The sequence below is a fragment of the Salvelinus alpinus genome, chromosome 10 (genome assembly GCF_045679555.1).
Source record: "Salvelinus alpinus chromosome 10, SLU_Salpinus.1, whole genome shotgun sequence".
NCBI classification, from domain to species: Eukaryota; Metazoa; Chordata; class Actinopteri; order Salmoniformes; family Salmonidae; genus Salvelinus; species Salvelinus alpinus.
In genome coordinates, this window is record NC_092095.1 from 27965831 (window position 1) to 27980807 (window position 14977).

Sequence of the window (14977 nt, forward strand, 5' to 3'; positions counted from 1 at the left end):
AAATGGAGGCTTGTAGTAACTTAATTTTACCAACAGAAAGCAGTGTTGTACAAGTTTATTGGGCATAGCTTTTTAGTCTTTTGAGCTGCTTATTTGAATGCCTTAGCACACTTATGCCTTCACATGTTTTATTTGATCTAAATCAAAGGATATTTAATTAAATGTAGTGTCATTAATGTTCAGGTTGTGTGTGTCCAGACGGTCATCTAGTCGGAGGCTCCAGTCAGGACGTGTACGGAGACACCTCGTCTGAGAGCTACAGCTCCCCCTCCAGCCCCCAGCACGATGGACCAGAGAGCCTGGACAGCGAGGACGAGAAGGACAAAGGTGACACGCACTCACACACACACCATTATTAGAGTTTGTGCTTGTTTAGGACAGGAGCACTAAGACCTCTCTCTCGCGCGCTCTCTCTCTCTTTCTCTCTCTCTCTCTTTCTCTCTTTCTCTTTCTCTCTCTCTCTCTTTTTCTCTCTCTCTCTCTCTCTCATACAGATAGTCACTCAGACGACTCTAGCAGCCAGGGTAGAGCGGACGCCTTCTTCCCCTGCCAGGAGGTTGCAGTGGGGGGCTTGCCCACCATCCACCCCCTGGCCTCTGTCAAGCCTGCTGGGGAGCCCCTTTGCCCCGAGACCATCCCCAACTTTCCCCCCATCACCTTTATGCAACCCCTGCCATACATACTGCCCAACGGAGCACTGCCCGCCAATGCCTCTCTGCCAGTCCTGCCTCCTCCTCAGGTGGCAGCGGCCCTGGTAGACAACAAGGTTGTAGGAGGACTGATCATGCAGGTGCCCCTGGTCCTCCGAGAGCCCATGCCCACCCCAGTGCCAGTTCCTGTGCCAGGGGACACAGAAAAGAGGGATGCCCTTGGTGCAGTGCCTGTGCTGCTTCCAGGGTTTGGCTCCCCCACCCTGGGCTTGCACCCCCCTGGCAGCCCTGCCCTGCAGCCCCTAATCCAGCGCTTCAAAACAGCCCCTCATAAGGCAACTGTCACTTCCGAGGGTGTCACCGCCTCCTCTGCCCACCACCCTCCGGTTGGAGCCATCAGCGTCATCGCCCAAGGCCCACCCTACGCCTCACCTCTGCAGCCAGCCTACCCCGACCCTGCCGCCAACCCCCTAACCCCCTCTGTACCCCTAGGGGAGCCTAGCATCCCTTATGCCAAGCACCCAGGCATGGCTCTTCCCTCAGGCCTGCCCTCTCCATACACCATGCCCCCCATCCCCACCTCCATCATGGCAACGCTGGGGACAGGGGTAGCCGGAATAGGGGTAGTGCCCACAGCTGGACAGGTTCAGGCGGTGGTGCCCCCATCCGTGCCCACCCACAACCCCGGTCCTGTGCCCAGCCCCAGCCCTGCCCTCACCCACAGCACGGCACAGAGCGACTCCACCTCCTACATCAACAGCACCAGCTGTGCCAGTAACCTCGTCGCCCAGAAACAAGCGCAACCACCACAACAACAACAGCAGCAACAACAGCAGCAGCAGCAGGCGACTCCCCAGCAACAGCCCATGTGCTGCGGGGCGTGCGGTTGCCGGGGAGGCTGCGGCACCAGCAACAACAGCCACACAGCGCCTTCATTCTTCTTCCCCCACCAGATGCCGCCGCGGCAGGTGTTCGGTGTGCCGCCCATCTTCCAGCTGACGTCCCTGTGCAACAGCAGCTACCTCAGCCAGCCTCCCCCCCAGAGCAACGGCCAGGCCCAGCTGCCCTTCTTCCCATCCACCCCGGTCCCCTTCGCCAGCCAGACCCTGCTGCATACGCACCCCCACTCCCACTCTGACCACCTACTGGGCACACAGCAAGGCTACAGCCTCCAGCAGATGGCACCCTACAACCGCTTCTACCCGCACATGTACCCCTCCAGTGTGGGCATGGTGCCCGGGGCGGGAGGCGGAGGTGCACTGGGGGTAGCAGTCGGCGTCAACAAGAAGAACGCCAACGTTTCGTGCTACAACTGTGGGGTCAGTGGCCACTACGCACAGGACTGCATACAGCCCTCCATTGACTCGACACAGCAAGGTAATAACGCCACCGCCAGGGGCAGGGTGGAGCGGGGAGGGGCGGCCGCTGGCCTCTTCGGACGGCCCCCTCCGCCCCCCCTGCAATACTTCCCTCCCAAGTAGAGGTCAGCCCTCAGGACTGACCCCCCCCACCCCTCTCGATCTCTCTCTTACACACCAGTAACCTACACCCACCCACACAGAGGGCACCCTTGATCAAGCTTGGGAAGGCACACCTTTGCAGTAACCTTCCCCAACCCCTACCCCCCAAAAACAGACTATTAGCCACCTTCATTTCCATTTTCAGGACTTATTTAGAGCCAGGAGCTGCTGTAAAGGGCTCTCTCATCTCAGGAGACCTGTGGACATTTCTCTCAAACTCTCTGTTAGCAGGGCAAAGACAAAACACAGCAGAACAGTTAAAAATGAAAAACACAGACCAAATGACATGACACACATGTCACGCAGAGGATACGATTAGGTGCAGGTTGGGAATTTGTAGACATCTCAGTGGAACCTTGTCTTTTTGCTTACTTTCTCTGAGTTTATTTTTATCGTTTCCCGTTTCTTATTTGTTCAACTGACGCCCACCTCTCTGTTTTTCAGGTGGCTTTCGGCTGAAGTACGCCGCTTCCCATTCTTCCGAAGCACTAGACAACGCCGACTGAAGATGTCTTCTCGTTCCGCCATCTTGTTTGTCACGAGCGGTCAAAGAGACCCCTCCATTTCAAGAGAGCATCACTTGATGTTTCCCTGTCATTAACCAGGTTTCCATCCAACCTTTTTATACGAGTAAAGTACATGTCGGATAAAAAATGTAATGACAGGCCTGATGGAAACAGAAAATGTGTCGGTAAGCTTTCCGAATGTCGACAAAACAAACGCTAAGCGCTAGACAAGGTGGGATCTTTTTGTGTCGGTAAAATGCGATGGAAACGCCTTTATGTGCAAATATTGATATAATAACCATCATATTGAAGTAAACTTGGAGTCACGCTATGATATGGTGTGTGTGGTCCTCCCACTATGACTCGGGGAAACCATGCAGTTTATTAGGCTACAGATGAAATAACTTATGATGGGTGGTGAAAGTGCACGGTGATCTTGATGCTCCTTTCCAAGAAATGTCAAGGGTCAGATTCTGGTGACATGAATATCGATGCTTGACTGCCGTTTAACAAATAAAAAGATTCTCGCTCTTATCCATAATAATCTCTTCATGTAGACTAGCCTACCCGCACTGTATCTGCGAGCTGTTGGCTAGAGCACACGTGCCAAGACCAGAGTAGTCACATTTTCTATTTAACGCAACAGTTTGTGACAAAACTATCAGTAGAGTTGAAAACACGATGGAAACACATTGAACTTTAGATTTATATTTGGTACATGAAAACTTAAGTGAAAAAGTTCATTTTGTGTGTACTGCGTCATCATGCACTGATGTGGAAACACACTTCTGGTGGGAAAATGTGCATATTTTCTTTACGCAGATTTTTGAATATTCGCTTGAATATATGTCGACAATTTGATTGAAAATTTAGCTATTCTCATTTTTTGTTTGACCTTTTTAACGAGCATGTGCGAAGAGGGTCCTAAGTACTTGTGCCTGAGACATCACCAACGTCCCCATCACAGCTGAGGGTGAAGCTGTCTCGTTTCCAGAGACGCATACCCCCCCCCCTTCACCAATCCCCCAGTGGCTTTTGGTATTTTGCACTGAAGACTGGCACAAGACAGCAGCTCATGTTTACTAACTTATTTCTTATATTATTAGAAAACATTTTTAAAAAGACACCATGTGTATGGGAGCTTCGTAAAATTATTTTGTTCTCAGAATACATGGGGATCCTGCGTGATCTCGATTAGAGTTTCATATACTTTGTCTTTTATAACGGTAAATTTATACCTCCTTATTGTTATTCGACTAGGATTTTTATTGTTTAACTGTACAGCTACAAAAGATGAATGCAAACCAACAAAAAAGTCAATGTAAAAAAAAAAAGAAGATAATTTTTCTCTTTTTCGCTGCAGTGTTTTTGAATGTACATGTTTAATTTCTTAATGTTAAGGAATCTGGCAGTATCGGGGGAAAATTCTTAAAGCATTTGCCACTTGATATAATGTGAAACGCATATTAAGACGTTCTTAATCATCATGTCTGTCATGTAGAAGTTAAATGCTGCTGTGTTTTTATTTTTGGTAACATGCACTATAGCTACCAGGAATTCTGAAGTCTCTCAAGTGCACTGAAACAGTCCTAAATCAAACCTAGAGACAGATGTTATTGCAGCAGTGAAGCTCTATACCTTGCTACACTGCTGTCCCTCCATCCAGTATTCTCTTGGAAATGTTGCACTGCAGAGTCGAGCCACAAGGTGGTGCCATGTGAAGCATCAGTGGTTAGGAGGGATAATACTATCATTGATAACTCTGAAAATTACTTTTTTTCTTTAGCCATTTCTAAAAGACTGGTGGCAAAGGCAGATGTCATGTAGCCTACCTACACAGTCAATATGTTTATTCTTCCTTCAATGCAGCAGTGAGATCTAACTGTAAGGCATGTTGTTTGTACATTGGTAAATGTACTCAAATTGATGCACATACACACTATAAATTGATGTTTTCATGTGGAGTATGAAAATGAAAAGTGTGAACACTAATGGAAGTGTCTGACTGGAGTTTATTGGATATCAGGATTGGTAGCCTTCCAGGGATTGACATTAAGGGTTGCCATATTGCCTGGGGAAAGTGAACTGATCAGTCAAGCTAGTTGAGCCTGCTCTGGGGTTGCCCCATAGGGCTGGTTATTTTTGTTGTGTGTGTGTGTGTGTGTGTGTGAAAACAACCAAACTGCAAAGAATTCCAGTAGCCAAAATCTGATCTTTCCATTTCCTCCCCATTGTCTGTCTTTCACTTATTAAACAATGTATTTCTGTTGGGCAAGTTGAGCCTTCTCTGAGAATTTTTTTTAACTGATGTACGAAATAGAATAATTATTCCAAAATAGAAAGAATTCAATCAATCTTTCTGATTCCTATGTGTAGGTGAAAGGCAGGCAATATGTGGCACTTACTTACTGCCTGTAAATAGACCATTTACATTTTCGGGCAAGTGAGCATAATCTTTGGGCAACCAAAAAATACTCCCGACTTGCCCGATGGGAAAGTGCGTTTCATGCTTCAATGTCAATCCCTGGCCTTCTCAGACAGCATATCCCTTGAGATAATTGTCAATCATTTAGAGCTCTTTCGAGTCTGTTTAAGCTTTGTGGTCTACACATTAAAATTACGTATAGGCATATTACACTTACAGTACACACTTGTTTGTTTATATGAGAAGTTATGTCCATTTTTATGAATAGTCACACTTAGTACTGTTTGTCTCCAAACATTTTGTGAAAGCTTTCCACCAAACGGTGAAGTACTCTAAATCTCTTCTGCTTGATTTGATGTAAGCAGAGATTTCTTACAATTACTTAAAATAGTGAGGCAAACTTGGACATGAACACAGGAAAGAAAATGTGTGGACCACTTTACATTAATCGGCTGGATGATTTGAAGAACCATGTGAGCTCGGAGGACAATTGTACATATGAACCTGCCAGTTGTACATGTTGAACATATATGGTTAAAAATGCTGGACTGTAGAGGGTACACTCACTGTTACCTTAAGGTGTATGTTTACTGTATTCTTTGATATCTACATTTTAGTGTACTGGAAAGGTCAAATATATTTCTAGAACGAATTTGGATTTTATGCAAATTGTTGATCTGTTATCCTGGAATTAACAGCAATAAATACAAAATGCCCCAACATTCTTGTTTATTTGTCTGTTGTAATTAGGTCCTACACGGCTTTTATGTAGTTTGTTTGTACTTTGAACTTCATAGTACAGTACAGTTTTATCCACTTGCATTGCCGTAGTAGTCAGCTGATGCGGAAGAGTGCGGAATGCGGAAGAGCACTTTTACAGCCCACCACAGCCATAAAGTCAGAATTAGCTATATTGTAAAAAATCGTGAAAACAAAAATGTTATTTTTGGTATTCATTTAAGGTCTGGCATAAGGGTATCAAGTGTGGTTATCGTTAGGGTTAGGTTTAAAATCAGTTTTTAAGAAGAGAAATGGTAGAAATAGGTGGGGTTAATGACTGGCTGTGGTAACTACTGACTACCCCCCCCCCCCCCCCCAGGGCGTGTCTGTCTTTGTAAATTACATATTTCAGATGGTTAGCTGAAACTTGTCTGTAGCAAACCACCCACTGAAGTCACCTGGCTGTAGAGAGAAAGAGAACTACCTGACATTGACAAATAACCATTCATTGGTGAGTAGCTGCGATACAATATTTTCTCAATCTAAAGGCACTGACTCATTTATTGTTATCCCTGTTGCCATTTGCCATTCTGATAAACGGATTTGCAGGTTGTTTGCGATTACTATACTTTTTAAATTGGTGATCCTTATTTAGCATAATAACTGCTGTTTGTTTGGCTATCACCATAAATGTAACATCAAAGAGGACAGGACATTGATCATTCTAATCAATGTAGCTAGCTAACTAGATAGCTGATTAATCTTGCCTGGCTAGTGGCAACTCAAACTCCTTTAACCAGCCCTAAGTAATGATGTATGATGTACTGTTATGTTGACTCTACCCGCAGTCCCCGAGCTTATATTCACTCCGCGGCCGGGTTGAATAAAGACAAAACATTAGCCTACCTTATAAAATCCATAAATGTATAATTATTGTGCAATTTATATCTACTGGCGTAAGAGCAAATTTATGCTTGGTCGGAGACTCGGTATGGAGGGTGTGACGCTTGACGAGGCAGGCAGAGGCCAAATTTTATTGAACGCGGATGGGTCTTTGCGTGTCAAATAAGCTTGTTGACCAATCAGGACCTGAATATGACTGCCCGTCACATACTTATAAATAACGCGTCATTAATTTACGTAGTTATTACACATTGATTACACTATCACTCGTATTTCATATGTCCCCAACGATTCATCGCTACGTATGCTATGATGCTGGTAAAGTTGTCTCGCTCACCTACAGTGCTGGTCATTTAAAAAAAAGCTAGCTAGCTCATGGATGCAAACAATGTTCTTCCCAAAAAACATAGCATTTACATTTACATTTACATTTAAGCAAAACGACAATCTGTTTCAGTAGCTATAGTTAGCTACCCAACTATAGCTAGGTTTCATCATCTAAAATAACCCTCATTTATAAAAAAAAATATATATATATATATATAAAAATAAAAATAAATGTTATTTGATGAATGATGGTCGGACCCATCTATGTGAAGCTAGCCACAATAAGGATTAGCCACAATAGAATAGTGGGCTTTGCGTTTAGCCTTCAAAATAAAAGTATGTCATTGACAGTGATGCAAATGAATACAAATAGTAGAATTATGCCATAATTGAATAGATCATGCTAAGTGAAATTACACTGGATGTATTATACTTTAGAATTGCATTGGGGTCATACTTATTTCACTGTACAGCCTTACTTATGGATTGTGGATCAATGACATGGGGTATCAGTCTACTCGGTGACACCCAGAGAACATTAGCGTCGTCATTTTCTCCCCAATCCTTAAATGTCTTTGCTCTGTAAAAGAAGCAGATTTGCCTGTCGATTTATGACATTCTGGTGAGCAAAGGTTTCGTTTTCTAGGGCAACAAATAGGCTATTAATCTAATGACCAAAATAAGATGCAAGTATATAATAATAATAGACAAGTTGACTAACAAATAGCCTACCAAAATGTTGAAAATTATAAGCAGAAACATATCTAACTCAGACAAAAACAAAAATGCATCCCCTGTCAAGAAATCGTTCCGGCGTCTGACAGTAGCCGACAGACCATTTTCTATAAACTGGTTAGGGTCGGTTGTGGGCATCTGATTTTCACTTTATCAAATACTGTCTGTACAAAACATTAGGAACACCTACTCTTTCCATAACACTAACCAGGTGAATTCAGGTGAAAGCTATGATCTCTTATTGATGTCACCTGTTCAATCCACTTTAAATCAGTGAGGATGAAGGGGAGGCAGGTTGAAGGATTTGTAGGCCTTGATACAATTGAGACCTGGACTGTGTATGTGTGCCATTCAGAGGGTGAATGGGCAAGACAAAAGATTTAAGTGCCTTTGAACGGGGTATGGTAGTAGGTGCCAGGCCCACCGGTTTGAGTGTGTCAAGAACTGCAACGCTGCTGGGTTTTTCATGTTCAACAGTTTCCTGTGTGTATCAAGAATGGTCCACCGCCCAAAGGGCATCCAACCAACTTGACACTGTGGGAAGCATTGGAGTCAACATGGGCCAGCATCCCTGTGGAACTCTTGACACCTTGTTGTCCATGCCCCAATGAATTGAGGCTGTTCTGAGGGGAAAAGGGGGGTGCAAGTCCATATTAGGAAAGTGTTCCTATTGTTTTGTACACTGTGTGTAGTCGGGCGGTTGCAGATGGGTTATTAGCAATTGCGGGCGAACAAAACAACTGACCCGCACACCACTGATGTACATACTCATTCAAGATTTAATCAGGCTGTAATACACAAGTAATTGTTAATAGAGTGTGTTTAAATGTAACTTGATTCAACATTCTGGCTTGTAAGGTACATTTACAAAATTTTGCAGGCATTAGTTTCAGGCTGTATATACCAATTAATTGTGTATTATACAGCCTGATTAATCAGACTGCTAGCTAGACTACATTAATTCTATGTTCTTTAGCCTACTTTTTCTTTCGCATCAGCCCAAGATGGCTCTCGCGATAATTGCATGTCATTGTATATAGGCTACTGTATATGACTGCTCTGTTACAATGAAGTTTTAAACCCAGTGCCCACGGACACTAACTTCTTAACCTTTCTTCCAAAGCTCTGCCAGCCTGCCTTTCCCACCTGTTACAATGGCATCAGTGTCTGTGGCCAACACCAATTTCTCTCTGGAGCTGTTCAAGAAGATCACAGAGCACAACAAAACAGGCAATGTCTTCTACTCCCCTCTCAGCATCTACTCTGCCCTGGCCATGGTGTCCCTGGGAGCCAGAGGTAACACTGCTACCCAGATGTCAGAGGTGAGTCAGTGTAAACCATTTTGGGGGATCCCGTCCATCCAAAAACACATACACTCAAACATAATCATCTTACTCTCACACATTCATCTCTTATCCAACTATACTTCTGTTGATTAGCCTGATTAGTATGCACGGACAGCACAATGGTACCGGAATGAATACAGATATATTTCATAAAATAGTTTGCTGGACTAGTCACTATCGACAAAGGTTGGATAATGTAGCCTTTACTTTTTGTCATTATCCTGTCTAATGTAAACTTGCATCAAGGCTAGATTGGATTTTTTATGTAGTCACATGCACATGGCAATTTATTTCAAGTTGCAATTCTCCACCTAAATTGACTATAGCTTCTCCCTTAACCCCTGTGAAAAACCTTTCCAGTGTTTCTGAGATGAATAGGAAAGGGTGTGGCTGACAAATGGGTAGCCTATCCATGACGATTCACAGAAGGCTTCCTTTTAGTCAGCAGATTAGGCTTTATTTGAGTACAGCCCTACTGTTACTGTGGCAACATGGAGAGCAATAAAGTAATCCTTCTTATCAGTCTCTCGGTTCCCATTATCTGTGTACAGCTAGTAGACATGTAGGTGCCAGATAAGAGTTTATGTTGTCTTGGGATTTTTTTCTTTATTGCACCTTTATTTAACCAGGTTTGGCCAATTGAGAACAAGTTCTCATTTACAACTGTGACCTGGCCAAGATAAAGCAAAGCAATGCGACAACAGAGTTACACATGGAATAAACAAACGTACAGTCAATAATCAGGGGGCGAGGCCCTGATAATACATAAGAGTAGACTATCTAAACTAAGTCTAATTTGTACAACCTCCATTTAGCTGTCAGCCAGAATATTTATTATAATAGCCATGGAATGTATTGTCCAATGTGAAAAAGCCTTTCTGCATGATACTGAACATGTAGGTAGTGATGAAATAGCAGCAATGTAGAGTTGAAGTCATAAAAAGGGCGAGTCTAGGGTACACAAGGGTGGGACAAGAATGCACACCTTCCTATTGAGCAATCTGACTTGCCTAGTTAAATAAAGGATATTAAAAAAAAATTGAGCAATCTTCACAGAACAAATATGATAGGGGTGGTCTCAATTTCTTTACCTGTTAAGGACTCAACGGCCTTAATTTACCGCCCTACATTACGTTTTGAAGGATTATTTCTGGAACCTACGCAGCTCGCCAGCCACACGCACACACACAATGTTGTATTCCACCCACTTCCCACATCTATGCTGTTCAAAAATGATAACCAATTGTCATACTGACGTCCACTAGGTCCTCTGCTTTGTCAAAGCAGACAAATCTAAAAAGGCTGACCCAGGACTACTCCAGCAAGTACAAAAGCCCCAGCTTCCGCTGGCTCTGAAGGTGCTAATATAAGTATATAATAAGGAATGGGTAACCCAGGGGGTTCAAAGAGAGCTTGCTGCCAGATAACATTGGGCTGTTGGTGAGGTAACCATTTGGTGGGAACAAGGTACTACTATTGGTGTGGGGCAGGGCTCTTCAACCCTGTTCCTGGAGCGCTACTCTCTAGTAGGTTTTCGCTCTATCCCGAGATGTATCTAACTTGATTAAGCTTATCTTTCGTTGAAGCGAAAACCTACAGCACGTAGCTCTCCAGGAAAAAGTTTGGATAGCCTTGTTGTGGGGTCTGCGTTTTCTGTCGTCTATGTGGTTTATTTACAGTACATTTGTGAAGGGATATAAGCCCCATACACAAATCATTTTATAGCCTATGTACACAATGTAGTAGTCACATTTGGGACTTGAGGGAACACAAGCATATTCTTTTATCTATATTTTTCATAACCCTTGATAAGCTGCCGTCTGAAAACGGAAATATAAACAGGAAAGTCTGGTCACACACATACAAAGAATTCCTTAACCACTTTGCGAGCAACATGAACGTAATCTGTGCTGGTCATGTCCAACCACCAAATGTCAAAATGACAAGTTATGCTGTTTGGATGCATTTCAATGTTGACACTTTCCTGAAAACATATTTTTCCTGAAAACATTTCTTTATTTGGTGATGTGGTGGATGAATACAGTAAACAATGGCGGGTTTGTTTGCTAGCCGAAAAACGTACGAGTCGTGTTTCGGCTAGGGGTTTGCATGTCATGGATGCCACAGGAAGATGCTACCACAATGTCACATTTTGTAAATGTTATTTTTTTTTAATCCTGTCTGCAGTGCCTGCACCTCCACAAAGCTACGGATAACGTCCATGTCGGCTTCAACAAACTCATGAGTGAACTGAACAAGAAGGGAGCCCCGTACGCACTGAGCCTGGCCAATCGCCTGTACGGCGAGCAGTCTTACCAGTTTGTTCAGGTAAAGCCCTATTGTTTACACAGTGGGTGGAGAAAGTGTGTGTAAGATTTAGATATTTTTGCTCAATCTGAATTGACACTAATGAATCACAGTGTGTTAGGTTAAAGGTCATTATGCATTTCATTACACGTTGGAACAGAGCCTTATGACGAAGAGAGTTGTCAACAAAAAGATAATGGATAGAATATCCTGCAAAATGCTATCATTATACTGTACAAACAATTATACTGTACATCATTGTAGACTAGACACTATTTTAGGTACTTAGGGTTTGATAAAGCAAGGATATTGACTGTGTTGATTTTTGTGTCTCTGGTAAATGTGACAGACTTTCCTCGGCGACACCAAGAAGCACTACAATGCCGAGCTGGAGGCTGTGGACTTCAAGTCCAATGCGGAGACTGCCAGACAGAACATTAACGCCTGGGTGGAGAAGCAGACCGCAGGTGATTAGATGCCGCAAGCTGTCTCCATGTGCACAATAGTATTAATATTCTCAAATTCGGTGTAAAAATCAAAGGGACTGGATTGAGGATGAATTGATCACATACATTTTGTTCATATGGATTTAAAATCCATTATGTGTCCATGATGTATCTGTTTGTTATGTAACTACACCTCATTACAATGTTACCATCACCTCTGTAATTTCTATGGCCTCTGTATTTTGTAGAGAAAATCAAGAACCTATTGGCGGAGGGGGTTGTCGACCAACTGACCAGACTAGTGTTGGTGAACGCCATCTACTTCAAGGGCAACTGGGAGAAGAAGTTCAAAGAGAGCAGCACCAGCGATGCCCTGTTCAAATTGAACAAGGTAGTGTTTACCCAACCGGCTTAACATGTAGAACGAATTCCCGACAAGATCTGAGGAGTGGCTTTTCATTCATTTTTCTCTGATGTGTCCGTTTGTGCAATGAATGTGTAGTTACACCACTTTAGAGTAGCGCTTCTAAAGAAAAGATCTGACTTCCACTGAACTGTTGCTGTAGTCGGTTCCAGTCATCCCTTCTGAGTCTTTTGTGAGAGTAATGTTCTAGCTTGCTTCACTTTCATGAGTAACGGTGAGTAACCTTTGCTACAATGGTGAAAATGCCTTGTAGTCACAAATTACACACAAGAAGGCAACTGTTAACAAAATAGTGGGTGACTCCCTACCTTCCTTTCATTGACTACAGAATGAGAGTAAGCCAGTGAAAATGATGCATCAGAAGGCCAAGTTCCCCCTGACCTTCATCCCAGAGGCCAACTGCCAGATTCTGGAGCTACCCTACGTAGGGAATGAACTGAGCATGCTCATCATGCTACCTAATGAGATGGAGGATGACACCACTGGTCTGAAGAAGGTAGGACTCACTTACTCACTTACATTCAACAAGATGGGTTTTGTGGCCAACACAATACACATGGAGTATAAAGTTAACTTGAATTAGAAAGCTAGTTATAGGGTTAGCTCACACCGAAATAAGTGTCAATGTCTTGACTTTGTCTCCTGACCCCCCCTCCCACACACACACACACACACACACACACACACACACACACACACACACAACGCAGCTAGAGAAGGAGCTGACTTACAAGAACCTTGTGGAGTGGACCAGGCCTGACATGATGGACACGGTGGAGGTTCAGGTGGGCCTGCCCAAGTTCAAGCTGGAGGAGAGCCTGGACCTGAAGGACTTGCTGGTCAGCATGGGCATGACGGACGCCTTCGACCACTCCAAAAGCGACTTCTCGGGCATGTCGCCCGACGACGACCTGGTGCTGTCCAAGGTGATTCACAAGGCCTTCGTGGAGGTCAACGAGGAGGGAACGGAGGCAGCGGCCGCCACGGCCGCCATCATGATGATGCGCTGTGCCATGAGGACGCCCACATTTGTCGCCGACCACCCCTTCCTCTTCTTCATCCGCCACAACCCCACCCAGAGCGTTCTGTTCTACGGTCGCTACTGCTCCCCTTAGGGGCTATATAGGAAATGGAACATGCCATGTGGAGGGAGGAAGGGCTTTTAATAGTATATACTGCAGCAGCTACATCAATATCCCATCTGTGTGCTTGATTATATGCTTTGATGTCAATGCCTTACCAAAGAATTGAAGAGTCAAGTGTATTTGTGATGAAATTAGGTTTGAGGAATTTAATGAATTTCTTACTGGCCTGATGTTACGAACAACACATTTTGCCTTATCATGATGTTTCTCTACTTTCCACCTACTTCAACACACTGAAGTGCAATTATCCTCAAACATATTTTTATTTTGTGTTCTGATAATTAACTCTCCTAGTCTTCTGATACTATACTGGTGTTTTCTTTTCAAATTAAGCAACTATATGAAAGTTTACAGGAAATAAAGATATGATAAGTGTGTGGGTGTGTGTGTGTGTGTCATTTCCTGTGTGTGCACATGCACGGGTGTCTTAACCAATGATGTATATAAACCCTGGATTGCTGATGCTATGTATTGGCCAATGAGAGGCTTTGAAGCCACTGGTCAGCCATATTGTAATACAGATAAGCTTGTAATTGTTAAGGACTGAGGAGTTGTTCAGGATAAAAAATAAAATGGAATGGAGCCAAGCATAGACAGAATTCCATATGTTAGGTTTGTAGACCCCCCAGTGGGAATGAGATTTTTGGAAAGAGTGGTGGCGTGGTTTGCTCTCCGGAACAGGGCGCCGCTCAAATCGGTGATTAGTGGGGTAGGATTGAGTGTAGTGAATCAAATTTAAAAAATAATATTCCTGGTGTTTGTGACACCCGCCGTTTGGTGAGACATAGACGGGGTGGCAATGGCAACAATGAGAATACCCTGTCTGTCTTGTTAAGCTTTGACACAGAGTTTCTAGCTGATAAAGTCATATTAGGTTATATTTGCTATACTGTGAGGGCCTATGTTCCGAAAACGCTACGGTGTTTTAGATGCCAAGGATTCGGACATGTTGCAGCAGTATGTAGAATGGAGATCCCATGATGTGATAAACATGCAGATGGGCATAGTCAGAGGGAGTGTACAGTTAGGAGTAGAGAAAACACTGTGTCTGTGGTGGCACCCATGCAGCTGGGGATCCGAAGTGCCCTGTGAGACAGGTTGAGATTGCCAAAGTTCGAGTGGGGCAGAAAGTTTCTATGCTGAGGCAGTGAAGAGATTGGAGGATAGCTCAAGGGTGAGCCGGGGTTGGATTTATTGCGTTTATAGCCATGGTGATCAACTGCACTGCGCTGATGCTGCGGAAATCACATAAGATAGATGTGGTAGTTGCAGCAGCAGAGTGCAGATTGCAAATTTTGGACACAAAAAGAAAAGGGGAATGGGAAAATCCTAAATTGTACCACCATCTAATCCTGCACCTATATTTTGGGGTGAGAGATTTTACTGTAGAAGATCTACAGGACGTTTTGAGAGAAGTGGTGCCATCCTCCCAGGCCGACTGCCTAGTGTAGGATCGTTTAGGGCCAAAGTAGCGGGATGGGGTGTTGGGTTTTTGGGGATAGTGTATAGGTGCAGGATTAGAT

General features: G+C 43.9%; 2 protein-coding genes across 9 annotated transcripts in view; both read left to right on the forward strand.

Moving 5' to 3' along the window:
• LOC139531830 (zinc finger CCHC domain-containing protein 2-like) overlaps window positions 1-5821 on the forward strand; it is a 69455-nt gene extending 63634 nt beyond the window's left edge. For 5 of the 7 annotated variants that reach the window (XM_071328704.1, XM_071328706.1, XM_071328709.1 and 2 more), the window contains exons 12-14: window positions 184-327; window positions 495-2027; window positions 2615-5821. In XM_071328704.1, coding sequence (XP_071184805.1) covers window positions 184-327; window positions 495-2027; window positions 2615-2676 — 1739 coding nt within the window. In that variant the 3' untranslated portion in view covers window positions 2677-5821. The remainder of the gene's footprint in view (window positions 1-183; window positions 328-494; window positions 2028-2614) is intronic. The other 2 variants (XM_071328711.1, XM_071328707.1) reach the window with 2 other exon arrangements.
• Window positions 5822-5938: 117 nt separating this feature from the next.
• On the forward strand, window positions 5939-13831 carry LOC139531831 (leukocyte elastase inhibitor-like). 2 transcript variants are annotated; one of them, XM_071328712.1, is made up of 8 exons: window positions 5943-6332; window positions 8910-9108; window positions 10398-10490; window positions 11320-11460; window positions 11789-11906; window positions 12134-12276; window positions 12638-12805; window positions 13020-13831. In XM_071328712.1, exons 2-8 carry the CDS (start codon window positions 8941-8943, stop codon window positions 13422-13424), a joined length of 1236 nt encoding a protein of 411 aa, XP_071184813.1. In that variant the 5' UTR covers window positions 5943-6332; window positions 8910-8940; the 3' UTR covers window positions 13425-13831. The 2 variants fall into 2 exon arrangements, with proteins under 2 accessions (XP_071184814.1, XP_071184813.1); XM_071328713.1 differs by lacking the exon at window positions 10398-10490 and having other exon boundaries at window positions 5939-6332.
• The last annotated feature ends 1146 nt before the right edge of the window (window positions 13832-14977 follow it).

Excerpts from the sequence above, each read along its gene's own strand:
- LOC139531831 (XM_071328712.1), top strand. The coding sequence starts at position 8,941 with ATGGCATCAGTGTCTGTGGCCAACACCAATTTCTCTCTGGAGCTGTTC. Across the intron at positions 11,461-11,788 it reads AGTCTTACCAGTTTGTTCAG|ACTTTCCTCGGCGACACCAA; the intron begins GTAAAGCCCTAT and ends TAAATGTGACAG. Across the intron at positions 11,907-12,133 it reads GGTGGAGAAGCAGACCGCAG|AGAAAATCAAGAACCTATTG; the intron begins GTGATTAGATGC and ends TGTATTTTGTAG.